We start from the raw sequence: 15,210 nt of genomic DNA, 5'->3' as shown, positions 1-15,210 counted from the left end.
ATAAGGGCCAGACTCAGTTTGTAATTGTTTCTGAAGCAATGCCTTAAAAGTACGATGAGCTCGCTCAACTATAGCTTGACCCTGAGAGTTGTAAGGAATTCCGTGCACTAAAGTAATATTTCATTTCTGACAAAAGGTTTGAAATTCCTTACTAATATAAGCGGGGCAATTGTCAGTTTTAAACTGAGAAGGCTGATCCATTATAGCAAAAGAGGATAGGCAATGAGAAATAACATCTGAAGTATGTTCATGTTTTGAATCAGTAACCCAAAGGAAGTGTGAATGAGTGTCAATAGACGTATGAAGATAACAGTATGGCTTAAAGGTTGAAAATTGAGTTACATCCATTAGCCAAATTTGATTAGCTTGGGTTCCTCGTGGGTTGACACCTACTGGAAAGGGAACTGCCAGTTGCTGACAAGCTGGACAAGCACGGACAATATTTCGGGCTTGAGATAATGAAATTTTAAATTGCTTTGCAAGCGATTTGGCATTTTGATGAAAATAAGAATGACTGGCAACAAGATCAGCAAACAAAGACGCAACATCCTTTAAAGATTCATCTGCCTTCTGATTTCCTTCAGTCAAGGCATTAGTAAAGGGAGTATGACTTCGAATGTGTTCTACATACAAAGAATACAAGCAAGTTTCCAAACTATTCTTTAAAGATAAAAACAAGGATGACAAATTCTTATCCAAAGAGAGAGCACAATAAGAAAAGGGGAGAGATTGCATAACTAAATACACATATTGAGTATCAACGATCAAGTTAATAGGTTGGTCATTGAACAATCGTAAAGCCAAAATCACAGCAGCCAGCTTAGCACGTTGAGCTGAAGTCTGCGTGGCAGTAAATTTAGAATACCATTGTTGTTGAATCTGCCAACCACACCCCTTGTAGGTGATCCATCAGTAAAGACTGTAAGAGCTTTAGAAATAGGATTTTGCACAAAAATGGAAGAAAAGGCCGGATTTAAAGTAGTAGTAACCACTATTCTAGGATCCTTGGGTGAAGAATACAACAAGTTTCCCACATATTGAGAAAAGGCTATCTGATATGATTCTGAAATCATATAACAAAAACAGGAGTATTCCAAAGAGTAATAGAAGGTTCTACATGACCAGCAGCCAATTGTTCTTGAACCAATTGTTGTAAAGCAGCGAGTTTTTCCTTTGATAATGGCCATTGTTCCACCCAAACCGGCGTAGAACAGAGCCATTTAAGAGGAAGAGCCATCATCAAGAATCAAATGGGCATTAAGAAGAGAAAGGATATAACGGCCCCAAATATTAGTATGAATGTCTAGAATGTATGGTTGTAGGAAAAAGGACTTACCAGCAGATGTTGTAACATTAATTTCTTGAACACTCTGCCAAGCAGCTGTAGAACCTCCTATTCCTCACAATGAAGAAACTGTCATTTTTGGCCACTGTACTGGCCACTGTAAAGAGGAGATGACAGTAACATCGGCTCCAGTATCCAATAACCCTTGAAATGGTTGTTTATTAAGAGCATTAACAAAGGACGAGAGGAGTTCAGCTGATGAAGTAAGCCTACAGATAAAGAAGTTGATCCAAATCCTGCATCCCCACGATTACCTATACCAGGAGATGGAATTTCATGTGGAAGAAGAAGCAATTGAGCAACAGAAGAATTACAAGGAAGAACTTGAGGAAGATTCACCCAAATCTGAATCATGAGGATACCAGTGTAATCTGAATCTATTACCCCGGGCACAACAAAACAGCCCTTTTTGTGTGCAGAAGAACAAGGCAAAATTAAGCCAACTAATCCCGAAGGAAGAGAACCTTTAAATTGAGATGGAACTATTTTAACTTCCATGGGAAATTTAAACTCAATTTCCTCTTGAGTGATTAAATCGATCCCAGCGCTACCAGCTGTGGCTGGGGAGGAGTGAGAGAGACTGCTGGAGGAGTCAAGTAATATTTGCTTCCAATCTTCAGGGATCATTGTATAACCATTTTTTATTCCTTCTACAAGTCCTCTTGTAAAATTACCACTAATCCCATAGTCTGTAACTGCCCTTTATAACTCTCTTAAGATCTGATAAGGCAGACCCTCCCATTCTGCTACTTGCAGCCCAAGCTGTGGCCCCTTACCAGGACGATATTGTACTGGACAAACAGACAGTAATTCTGCAAGTTCTGTTCCTGAAACAGAAGCATCCCTTTTACAAGTCTCTACCATTTTCTGAAAAGAAGACTGAACAACAGAGCCAGGAGGCTTTTGCCCTGTATCTGCAGGAGCTGAGGGAATTGAAGACATATATTCAGGTGAAGAAGGGGGACAAATGACAGCATTAGTATAACGTGAAGGTGGAGGTGTTAAAAGAGAAAGTTCATTGTGACCAAATTTTTCAATTGCATGCCTACATAAATGCCACACATGCAAAACTTCTATTTTTGCTCGAGGTTCAGTATGCAATGTTTTCCCTATACGTTCCCAATCAGTTAATTTTAAAGACCCCTTTTCTGGGTACCATAGGCACTGAGCTGAAATCTCCTGGACCAGCCTTAAGAGATTTCTCTGTGGTACCTTGGTATTATTTTTCTTCAACAAATAGCCTAATTCATCTACATGCTTCCTTTGTTCCTCAGAAAGCGAAGACCCCATACTTACAGAAACCAAAAGGTTGAAGAAACCACAAAGGGTTGAAGGTGCACCAAATCCTTGCCGGATGAAGTCAGAGGGTCCCTGTTCATGCACCACTTGTTGTAATGATGAGGCAGTCGAGTTGTTTGATCATGAACAACTGAATCATGATGATCTTTATTGGAGTCTAGTCTTGCATTTATACACATTTTTAGTTAACCTCCATCATTGGTTAACTTTGGTTACTGCTTAACTTTTGTTACTGTTTAGCACAGTAATCCATTCAATTAATTATCTCTAGTTAAAGTCTAACATATGTTTACTTCCTCTCTCTAATCCTCCTTTAGATTAGTGACTTTGTTTACCTGAGTTGTATTTGCTTGGAAACATTCTTTATCTGAGGTTTGCCATCCGAGATTGGAACATTCCTGCAATTACAACTCTACATCTGGGAAAGGCTCTGCATCAGAGGCAGAGATGGGGCCATGGCTCTCTGACAGTTATCAGCTGCCTTCGGAGTCAGACATCAGTGAGGCAGAAGTACAGATAAAAACAGAGGTAGTATTCAGCAAGCTCTGACCAGTTCTGGAGAACAGGTAGCGGAAATTTTAAGTAGTTTGGAGGGCAAGTACCACCTCTGACTGGCCCTGCCCCCATCTATTCTCTGCCTCCCGAGTCCCAGCTGATTGGCTGGGTCTTCTTTTGTTGCCCTCCCAAAAGAGAACAGAGCTGGAAAGCAGGTTAGTGGGGTGGGGAGGGAATGGGGATTTTGCAGTATCCTTCCTCTGCCATGCCCACCAAGTCATGCCATACCTATCAAGCCACGCCCACAGAACCGGTAGTAATTTTTTTTTAACCCCGCCACTGGCTAGAACCTGTTCCCAGTGTGCTCATGCACAGAGTGCCAGATGAAGGGAACAGCTGAGGAACAAAGGCCGACTTGGGAGTAAAGCCACAGGTGGGTGGTGAATGCCCCTCCCCTAGAGTTTAAAAGAGAGCAAAAGGGGAGTGGGGCTTTGAAGGAAACAATTAGTTCTTTCTGGCATGCTTGCCAAGTATTGCAGCATCTGAAAGATATAGGCCTGGCCCCTCTTCAAGCCCGATAAAGGTTTGTAATTGGGAACTATCGTGAAAACTGTTGGACGGGATTTTGTTGGAAATTCATTGTAAATCAAATAAAACGGGCTTATCAGGATGAGACTCAGCTTCGTGCTGTTGGGAGAAGCCTAGGTCAGAACAGTTACTAATGAAGAGGCATTTAAGAGATGAAGTTGGAAAGGCCATGGGGCTAGGACCTAAATGAGAGGGTAAATACTACACATCAAAAGATAACTAATGTTGACAATTAGCCTGGCCACAAGGAGAAAGGGCATTCCAAAAAATAGGATAGCACATCAAAGGCCTTCTCTCCTATTCCAACATAATGCAAGGTGCCCAGCTCATTGATTGGAAAATGTTAATGGTTGGGTAGGTACATTCTGATGAGGCACTTTGTTATGTATCAAAATGATTCACCATTACGAGCCTTAAACACCTTATACAAAACATTGAAGGCTAATCAATAACACAATTCAATTGTGCTAGGACTGAAACTATGTGGTCTCTAAAGAATGTTCTCTGTAAGTGTTGCTGCATACATTATTAGTTGCAATTTTCAAATTATCTTTAAGGGGGAGTTGACATTGGATGTGTTGCCATTGTCCAAATGAGAGAATAGAGTCAGCATGTACGTATCTAGGAAGAAATGAAACTGTAGCTCTAGATAAAAATTGATTGAACATCCTTTGAGCCACAATGCCATGTAGACCTTAAGAGGCAGCAGTCCTCCCAAATTGTGTCCTTGTTGCTTTAGAGTTAGAGGCCTATCCAATTCCCGGACCCATAAGACACCATTCTTGTGTTTTAGTATTGTTGGAATTCAGTTTCAGTTTATTATTGTATTAGGTGTCAGTTTAATGCCTGCCCTGATAGGAATAAAGTTGGGGACAGGTCTGTGACAAAATATTTACCCCTTTTGGATCTTCTGAATTTTTGCACATTTTCCCTATTTAGCATTCTTATAATTTGTTAGTTTGATTTATATAGCTGTCCAACTCTCACAAAGGATGCTGGGTGGTTTACAATTGGATAGAAAGACAAAGAATGGAATTAAAAATAAAAAGTGCATCCATTTCCTCCCCTGAAAAGAAAAACAAATAACCAAGGCCAACCAGATTGGTTCATCTTGCATTCCATTCCAGTGCCCAGTCCAGTGCCTGGGGTACATACAGTATAATGAAGATAAAGAGAACATATCAAACCAAAGTTTGATACTTGTTTAATTTAGTTCATTAATAAAGGCACTCAACATATGGGAAAAGTAATTGCCTGTGAATTAGATTCTTCCTGTTTTTTCTCCCTGAGCAATGTAGGTACTAAAGTCAGGCCTGCATATTTTTGATTGCTTTTTTCCCTCTTCATTGCAAACTCTGAAAGCAAATAGAAAGCACAAATTAAAATTTCAACCTAAACAATTTAGAGACAAGAGACTAAATGTGAAATTATGTTGGTTTCTCAGGCTGTAGTTTCAAATTTTACTGCAGGGAAAGATGGGAATCATCTATTATACATAGTTCCAAAGGGTTGAGAATATTTAGATAATGCTTAGGAGAGCTAATTTAAATCAATAAATTCATTATTTTGTGGACCAAAAATACAATCTAAGTCTACTCCATATTTCATTACACAGGGAGAATGGCTCTTCTGTTGGACTTTCATGTATGCCTTGGAGAATGGGAACAGACTGTCAAAGTTTATGATGTGGTTATTTTAATTGCTATTTGATTGTGGGTTGTTGTTTTTGCTTTGGATGACAGTTATGCATTTGACTCTGCTGTCGAGTTTTTTAAACAACTGTTAGCCACTGTCATGCCCCTGTCAGAATCTGATTCAGAGGGGGAGGCCAAGCATTTGACAGGGAGTGGGAGTGTGGCTCAGTTGGCTGTGGGAAAAACTGGGGAAGGGCAAAGTCTGTCTGGGAAGGGCAGGGGAGGGGTAGAGCAAGGAAGAGGGAATTCGGAGGAAAACCCAAGCCCACCCCCTCTTCATCCTAGGGGGATGGGGGAAGAAAGGGCCCTGATTCCCTTCATTAGCTGCAGCTGGGAACACAGTGTTTAAAAAGGGAAGCTGTGCACAGCAAGTTGTTGGGAGCAAATGAATTTATCTGGTACCACCGTGGCTTATCTGAGTTCCTGGCATCTTCACAACTATGTGAGTGTTGCTGTGCTTTCAAGTCTCCTGCCCTGTCAAGTTAATTACTGCAGCTTTGTTTTTTTGGATTTTTAATTACAGTCTGTATGTACCTTGTTTTGGACTGAATTTTCTATAGTTAAAGGCTGTTCCTGGGAGAGTTTTTCTCCAGCCTGGACATTGGGTGCAAAGTTGGAGGGACTCTTACAGGGACTCTTCTTGTTTATTTGACTGTGTTGCCTTTGTGTCACGCCCCAGGTCATCCCAGCAACCCAGAATCATCTTAGTGAGATAGGCAGCCATAGAAATTGAATAAAATAAACAAACATGGATAAATGATTGCTTTATTATCCTATAATTCTATGGTATTTTCCTTGATACTATTTAGTAATTTATTTCTCAGGAGCTTTCCTCCCTACTGAGAAGTGCTATCAATCCATCAAGAAAACATACAGCCTGAAATTTACTGCTACCATTGCTAATATCTATTCCAAATTTCTAACTTTGCTGTTAATTCTGGCAGTCCATTGCTACAGAGCCACCATTACCAGGTTTTGTAGAAAGATAGCAGCTGACCAGGGTGAAGTGGCTCTCCAATCCCAGCCATTACTGGATCAGCTCATGAAATGGGTAGCAATGTCTATGGAGATTTTCAGTCATCCAGGACCATCCAACCATTCCAGGTCATGGTTGCCCCCAAGTCCTTTTTCAGGAGGCAACCGGACTTTCTGTTTTTTTCTTTGAAGACATTTAGCTTCTCATCCAAGAAGCCTCTTCAGTTTACAACTATCCTTGGATGCTAACCCGATTAAAAAAACATTCATTGATACAATTAAAGATGATTTAACTCTGTTTCACTAATGAGCTGGGCATGAAGATGAAAGAAATAAAGGCATTCCACAGAAAAGATGCTTCCGACATAAGTTGCGGTTTGCTGCCAAAAGGGGGGGGGGGGAAACCAAGGTAACATTGAAAAGATAGTGCTAAATCAATGCCCTCCAATGCCCCTGTTCTAGGGAACACACTCAGCTCCCCCCACCCCTTTCTTCTGAGTAGCCTTGCACGGATGAGTATTGGCGTGGTTTTAGTCCCAAAGGCATTTCTGTTCTGCTTCTATTAAATTTCTCCACCACGAAAACACAACCACTCCGAGTAAAGGCATCCCGTAAATAAGAATACAAATCGTCCTTGATTGGCTTTTAACGCGCGACCTTCCTGAATTGTAGAGTTTTCCTTTTTTCCGTTTCTGGGTTGAGGTTGAGCCCAGTCCAGCTGACATTGCGGGAAGTCTGCCCCTTTACAGGCAATGCTTACCTTGATGTTGACAGTCCTTAAGAAGTCGGCCAGCGCGTCGCTCCAAAATCAGCGCCTTGAAACTTGCCGCGGCAATTTCCAAGGATCTTACACGCCCGCGCAGTGTACCGACCTTCCCCGCCGAGAGCGAGCTTTCCAGGATTATCGCACGCCAGTCCCCCTCGTTGCTTCTTGTGTATTTACCAGCGGGAGGGACTTAGTCAGCAAATCCTACTCGGAGGCGCATTAGCCAATGAGGAACCTCGCCCTGCTTGCTAGGGGGCTTCGGAGTTGGCGCTGGACGCCTGCAGAAATGCGAGGCGGTCCTCGCTGGGGCTGATGGCAAAATGGGGTCCGGCAACAGAGGTGGTGACTTAGCTCGCTCAGCAATTGGCGGGATTCCGTAATGCATCCATCCACCATGTAGCCTTGCCTGCCCAGCCCCATGGAGCGAGAGGATTGTTTACCCCTCACTTTTGCATAAATGCGTCTTTGCCGCTGGAAGATGAAATGCTTTTCTCGCTACCTGCCTTACCTCTTCCGACCGCCGAACACCATCCTCTCTGCCAGCTGCCACACCGAAGGTACCCGAGCGGAGAGGAGAAGGGTAGCATGGGTGGGACGCGAGGTACGGCGCAGAGCCGAGGGGAGGAGAAAGTGGGAGGAGAGCCTGAGGTCGCCTTTGGCAGCCGGTGCGTGACCGGGGTTGGCATAACCGTGTGGGGGGGTGCGGGCGCGCGTGAGGGTGAGGATCCGCGATAAGATTTGGGGAATCTCGGTGTGGCCTTGTGAAAAATCCGCCCTCTGTTCCTCATCAAGGTGAATGGTGCACGGTACTACTACCCTTCCAGGAGGGTTTTCTGGCATGGGATGCTTTTAGGCGATCGCGTACAAAGGTGATTCTTAAGTTTTGCCCCGAGAAGAAACGTAAGAGTAAGATTTTCCCTCCCGTGTAAGCAATCCCGCTCGGTGCGTGGAAAGCATGTTTTTTACACTCTGGGTTGCTTTCACTCCCTCCCTCATCCTGGCAATCTGGGTTTATTTTTATTTTTTTAAGATCTCTTGTCCTGTAGAGGTGAGATCAGCCACTGCATACAGTACAGTTAAGTTCTTAGTAAGATTTTTAGATGCTAATGAGCGAAGGGTGAGCTTAACAAGGTTCTTGGGGTGGGCAAACATCCGACTTTTTTGTATGTGTATGCAAGTTTTTCCTTCTGCACTGATCTGCAGGATGTATACAAGAGCAATATCAGGCCCTTTTTTTAAGTGAATTGCCATTTATCCACAGTCTAAGAGTTAATGTAAATAAAGCTTACAGAAAATAACACTGAAACGTTATATTCTTTATACATAAAAATTATCAGGTAGAGGGGTCACTGGTGATAGGCATGGTACAAAATCCTGGATCTATAATTAGTGAGCAGTAGTATAGAAATGTTTCAAAAATGTAAGTTGTGTTTATTTCTATGTATACAAATGAATGAGCTTATTAAACATGCTTAAATAGGACTGTGGTGCTGCAAGTTAACTAATTAAAATGTAAAGCTGTAGTTGTTTATAGAGGATATTCTAAGCTGAGTTTCCTTTAATCTATGTATTTTAGATCAAAACATTTTAATTTGGCTCAGTAACTTATAATTAGAAGATGGGAAAAGAAGTTAATTTTGGGTTCTAATTGTCCTCATAACGACCAAAACATGTAAAAATGTGCTTGAAATTGGTTCACTTGGGTTATAATTCAAATTTAGTAAATTTGCTATAAGGAAATAGGCTTGGATTATGCTTTTCTGCCTTTGATTTGTACAAATAAAATATTTCTACAATGATATGTTCTGTTGTTACATGATGATCAATCTGCATCCTACAATTTTGGGGCTTTTTCTAGCATTGAATATTTCTGAAACAAATATTATCACACTAATTTAAGATCCATTTGTTTTAAAAAGGCATATTTTTAATATGACAGGATTTCCAAGCATGTTTTAGATACCTATCTTGATTTATCTTAACTTGCTATCATTTCTGTTTGCTTTCTTCCTTCTTGTCTCATTTTCTCATTATTTTGATAATAAACTTTTCAGGGAAGGATCTGCCCTTTTGACTTCTATGGCTCTTTACAGTCTTTCCAAATTTGATACTGATCAAATATTCTGGATTAGCATATATCTTCAGGCCAATAGAATGTGTAAATTGCAATCCAATTCAACACAGCAGGGTATACAATTAAGTAAAGTTAATGAAAAGGCCATTAATATTAACATTGTTGCAAAGTAATATTGAAATCAATGCAAAGGAATTGCCAGATAATGACACCTGAAAGTAGACCTAAAATATACTAAAAGAAAACAAAAGCAATGAGATGGGTGATAATTTAATAAATAGAAAATAATAAAAATGGATATTCCTAAACTGATCTGCTGAAGGAATGGGCATAAATGAAAAGCAATCAACAGCTATCCCTATGAAGGGTAAAAGCTAGTTGATATTTTTTTCCTTTTGATGTTAAAATAACAAACAGTGGGAGAGTCCAGAAGATATGGCCACTTCTAAATTTGATATTGGAAGCAACTGGATATATTATCCCTTGAATTCCTTGTTTATACTGTAAATTTCTTAGCACTTGTTTGGAATCAAATGGCACTAAATAAAATCAAAGGATAAACAATAAACACTATCACAACTAAAAATGTGAAGCCACTTCAATCTAACCATAGGAGGGAAGCAAATAAAAAATTATTGTCAATTATTCCTGTAATTGATGTGTAGGATTACACACTTTTCCAATTTCTGATTTCCAACCATTGGCCCAATATTTGTTTGTTTATTTAAACAATGTATACGGCTACCCGTCTTATTACAGTACTGTGATTCTGAGTGGCTAACTTAAAACCAGAAAACGGCAAAACAGATCAATTAAAAAAGAAATTACAACAACAATTAATTGCTATATCGTATGCCAGTGATCGAAATAGATCATTCTGTTTTGTAATTGATAAACAATAAACAAATCAGCAAATCTCTCCTAATACTGGATTCAAATGCCTGAGGTAGGAAAAACAGGTCTGTAGTCACTTATGAAAAACCAGGGCCATTCTGATCTGTTGGAATGCTGGTCTACAAATGCTACAGTAGTGAAAGCATAGCTCCTGACTCCCAGAAGATGGGTTTGCTTAAAGGAAGAGACCAGAAACATGGCCACACTGTCATTCCGGGAAGGGGGGAGTAAACCAAATAATCTGAGATAGTAAGTCCCTCATAAGTAACCTTTGCTTTGTGCCCTGTAGACACTAACCATCATCTTGAATTGCAGTCCAGAAACTCATTGGAAGTCAGTGCATTTTGTAGAGAAAGACTCAGAACTGCTTGCACCACCACTTCTGAACCAGTTGCAACGTTTGAATGGTCTTCAAGTGCAGCTCCATGTAGAACAGGGGTGTCAAATTTGCAGCCCGCAGGCCAGGTGCATCACATGCTGGCCCCACCCCCACCCGGTTTAGCAAAGGGAAAAAAAGTATCAATACATCACTTGACACCACAAGTTTTACTCCCCTGATGTAGAAACATTCTGGCTGGCTCAGGAATTCTGGGAGCTAAAATCCACAAGTCGTAAAAGGGCCAAGGTTCCCTGTTTACAGTAATACTGTTATACAGTAATCAGTGTATTATCATGACTAGGGTCTCTTCATCCAGAAACAGATGCTATTGGCTCAAAAGTTGAACTGGGCAAAGATCCTCAATGGCTGCAACTTACTTCTGGGTGCCCTCTGTTTGGGATTGAACTGAAGCCCATTCTTCTTTATCCAGACTCCCAAATCTCTAGGCATTGGGAAAGAACCTTGACAGCATCATTTGGTTGTCTTGGGGCAAATATTTATAGTTGGGTTTCTGTGGTATGCTATATTTTACATAAAGTTTGTTGCCACAATTGATTGCCTTTATGCACCATATGAAACCGTAAACATTGTATTATGGCATTGTGCAACTATGAACCTTCTTGATATAGTCAAGTGGATTTTTATTATTTGTTACAATATTTTATGTTATTTTATGATGGTTTTAGTTAGTTACAGTTTGGGATTCTAGGAGGAGGTGGCATAATCTGGGCATAAATAAATAAAAAATACAAAGCTGCAATCTCAGATTAATAAGGAGAATACTTTTGAAAGTCATCCAAAGATTTTGTGTGAATTTGACATGATTTTGACTGATGATTGGTTTGGCACGAATTGTATCATAACTCAAGTTACATAATTTGTATAATAATTTGCACTCTTTGAATGATGATGTCACAACGCATGAGATAATTGCAGATTGTGCCTGATGCAAATGTTACTCATGTTTTTCTATGTGGTAGCAAATAATTCTGATCTTCATCTTCATGTTTGAAATCATCCAGTAAGGGCCTATTTTGCCTATATTTCTTTAATGCCTTTGATGTCAGATTTTAAATAGCCTCGGCTTTTCTCCAAATTCAGAAGCCTTTTCTTTTCTTTCTTTCTTTTTTTGTTGTAAGTTTTTATTTTATTTTATAACATACAAAAATCCAATTTCAATTGAACAGTGTGTTGTCTAGGTACAAATCATTTGACGAAATAATAATCACAATATTTACAACATTATTCATTGCATTAATATCAATTATATTAATGTTAATAACCATAATAATCATACCATTTGGTTAACCAAGTTAATGTATCTTCCTTATATCACTAATCCTTTCATATATTTCCCTGTTTCTAGCTCCTGTTTTTGTCAGCTAACCATTGATAAAGTAAGGCCCAAGTTCAAAAAATATTCAGTTTCTTCCTTTTCCTTAATTGTAAGTGTTAGCTTATCCATTTCTGCACATTCTAATATTTTTCTAATCACATCTTCATCTGTTAGGATCACTTTTCCATTGTTGTGCAAATACTATTCTCTCTGCAGTCAATACATGTAAAATCAGATATACGTTCCCTTTGTTATACTATGTGGTAGAATGCCCAGCAAAAATGTCTCTGGTTTCAAATCTATATGTTGTTTTATCATTTTTTTATTTTTTTTATTTTTAAGTAAAAGTTTTATTGATTTTAACAACAAACCAAAAAACACATAAAACATAAAACATAACATAAAAACATCATCATCCTTCATAAATTTACAGACAGTGTATCGGTTGGTTTACCACTCCTTTTTGTGCATCCATTTCATAGTCATTATAATAATTATATTACATAATAACTCATATTATCAATCAACAATTATATATCCTAATATCATTATTAAACAATCATTTGACTATAATTTAACTAATTCATACTTAAGCGAGATAACTATAGTTTAGTTAATTTATTTTCTAACGAATCATAAAATCATACCAAGTCTTATCTTAATAAAATATTATAAAAGTATTATCAACCCCCCCAAAAAATGTATATTCATTATTTCCTAGGTCTCTAAATATTTTATTATTATATTGTATTATCCAACCATTGATAAAAAAAATCCCAAACTTCATAAAATTGTTTATCTTCTTGTTCTCTAATTTCAAATGTCAATCTACTCATTTCTGCACATTCCAATATTTTCTTAATAACTTCTTCTTTTGATGGTATTTTCTCATTCTTCCAATTTTTAGCAAATACAATCCTAGCCGCTGTTAATACATTTACAATCAAATACTTTAAGTTTTTATTATATGTATCAGGTAAGATTCCCAATAAAAAAATCTCTGGTTTCAAATCTATATGTTTCTTTGTCATTTTTTCCAACCATATGCGAATTCTAGTCCAATATTTTCTAGCATCCTCACAAGTCCACCACATATGGTAATATGAGCCAGGTATCTGTTGACATTTCCAGCACTTTTCAGATTTATTCTTGAACATTCTTGCTATTCTTGTCGGGGGAAAATGCCACCTGTAAAACATCTTATACAAATTTTCTTTATATGCTGTTGACATTGTCATTTTATAATTTTGAGACCACAATTTTTGCCATTTCTCTAAATCAATCCCATATCCAAAATTCTTCCCCCAAGCAATCATTGTTTCTTTAACCTGCTCTTCCTCTAATTTAATTTCCAACAAATAATTATATAATTTTTTAATCACTTTTTCATCAGTACCTGTCAAAATCCTATCTAAATCAGTCAATTTATCATAGAATTCTTCCATTTTAGAATCTTTAAGATACCTTGAACGTATTTGTGCATATGAAAACCAATTCATCTTTATGCCTTGTTCTTCTAAATTTTGCATCGTTTTAAGTTCACCCTTTTCATCTAATAATTCCCCATATCTAACTGTTTGTTCCTTCTTATAGGTTATAGGATAAGAAAAAGCTTCAATAGTTGATAACCAAACTGGGATTTTCAAATAACATTGTTTCTTAGTTTTCTCCCAATTCAAGCATAACGATTCCCGTATATAATGCCTTCTAAAGTAACCCTGTGATTTAGTTCCCTTATACCATAAAAAAGCATGCCAACCCAATAATAAATCATGTCCTTCTAATGCCAACAATCTGGTCTTTCTTAACGTTATCCATTCTTTAGCCCACATTAAGTTTGCAGCTTGATAATACAACTCCCAATTAGGGAGGCCAAATCCTCCTCTAATTCTAGCATCCTGTAAAAGTTTTAATTTTATTCTCGCTTTCTTACCTTGCCATATATACTTCAGCACAATTTTATTCAGTTCTTCAAAGTAATCCTTACCTAACCTAATTGGTATTGTTTGGAACAAATACAAATTCTAGGTAAAATATTCATCTTAATTGTTGAAATTCTGCCTATCAATGACAATTGTAAGTTTTCCCATTTTTTCAAATCAGATGCTATCTGCTGTTTAAGTTTAATATAGTTATTATCTTTCAGTGTAGTACATCTTGACGTCAAATATATCCCCAAATATTTAACTTTGTTCGTAACTTGAATTTTCAATAAGTCTGCCAGCTCTTCTCTTTGTCTTAACAGCATGTTCTTTGTCAAAATCTTTGTTTTGTCTTTATTTATTTTCAAGCCAGCCATCTCACCATATATCTCTATCTTTTCCAATAGTTTTGGTTTCAAATCTATATGTTGTTTTATCATTTTTTATGTATTTTTGTCCAATATTTTTTCGCTTTTTCACATGTTCACCACATGATAGTATGAACCAGATATCTAGTATTCAGAAGCCTTTTCTGTATAGAATTCTGTGAAAGGAAAATGTATATCTGGTTGATTTGAAATGTTCATGTGTTTTGAAGGTGCAACATTTTTCTTTATTTTAATGAAATGTTTGGCTTTCTGATGCAATTATCCTAAATAAAATAATACCAGACCAAGTAATAAAGTAATACATCACATGTGTTTGATAGAGATTGCTTTGTTTTGATCAATCTGTGGAAACTTATTTCAAATCATGTGATGATGATTATCTTCATCCCAAAACTCTGGCTTAAGACAATCACTGCACATGTTACACATGTATTGAAAGAGGAATCCCAGCATCTTAGGGGAAGTCACACATTTGGATAGACCTGAAAAAAATAATGATGGCTTATTGCTTACATTACTGATTTTTGCATGATAATTGTGAAGTCATAGAATTCCACCATTGATTGCCACATTTCTGGAAAAAAATGTTGTGTTATATTTTATTGTTTTATATTTCTCACTGACACAATCCATTAAAATTATGCAAGAATACAGAGAGCCAGGGTACTGTAGTAGTTAAGGGCTTGTATTTTCTAGAACCGTGATCATGAACCTATGGCACGTGTGCTGGAAGTGGTATGCAGAGCCACATCTGCTGGCATGTGAGAGGTTACCCAGAAGAGCCCCACTGTGCATGCACGCCCACCCACCCCGCCAGCCAGTTGATTGTCGGCTATCTGCCACACATGCATGGGGGAGACATGCGCATGGGAGTCGCACGCTCATGCACAGAGGCATGCGGTGTGCGGGGGGTTGCATGCGCAGAGGTGTGTGGTGCTTGCGCAAGGGGCGTGGGGAGTCACACGCACATTGCATCATGGTAGCAGGCATGCAAGAGTGTGCACTTTTGGCATGCAACGTGGAAAAGTTTAGCCATCACTGTTCTAGAAAATCC

The 15,210-nt window shown here is 38.4% G+C and overlaps 1 protein-coding gene across 1 annotated transcript in view; it reads left to right on the top strand.

Annotated features, from left to right (window-relative positions):
* The first annotated feature begins 7,380 nt into the window (after positions 1 to 7,380).
* The window catches only part of PPP2R2B (protein phosphatase 2 regulatory subunit Bbeta), a 265,330-nt gene continuing 257,500 nt past the window's right edge, over positions 7,381 to 15,210 (top strand). Inside the window, exon 1 of the mRNA XM_026688064.2 lies at positions 7,381 to 7,719. Within this exon, the coding sequence (XP_026543849.2) occupies positions 7,620 to 7,719 (100 nt within the window). The 5' untranslated portion in view covers positions 7,381 to 7,619. The remainder of the gene's footprint in view (positions 7,720 to 15,210) is intronic.

The sequence above is a fragment of the Notechis scutatus genome, chromosome 2 (assembly GCF_049901735.1).
Source record: "Notechis scutatus isolate UNSWTSFEM ecotype Mainland chromosome 2, rNotScu1.2, whole genome shotgun sequence".
Classification (NCBI taxonomy): Eukaryota; Metazoa; Chordata; class Lepidosauria; order Squamata; family Elapidae; genus Notechis; species Notechis scutatus.
Note: the sequence above shows the minus strand (reverse complement) of the source record. Positions and strands in the feature narration are given on the sequence as shown.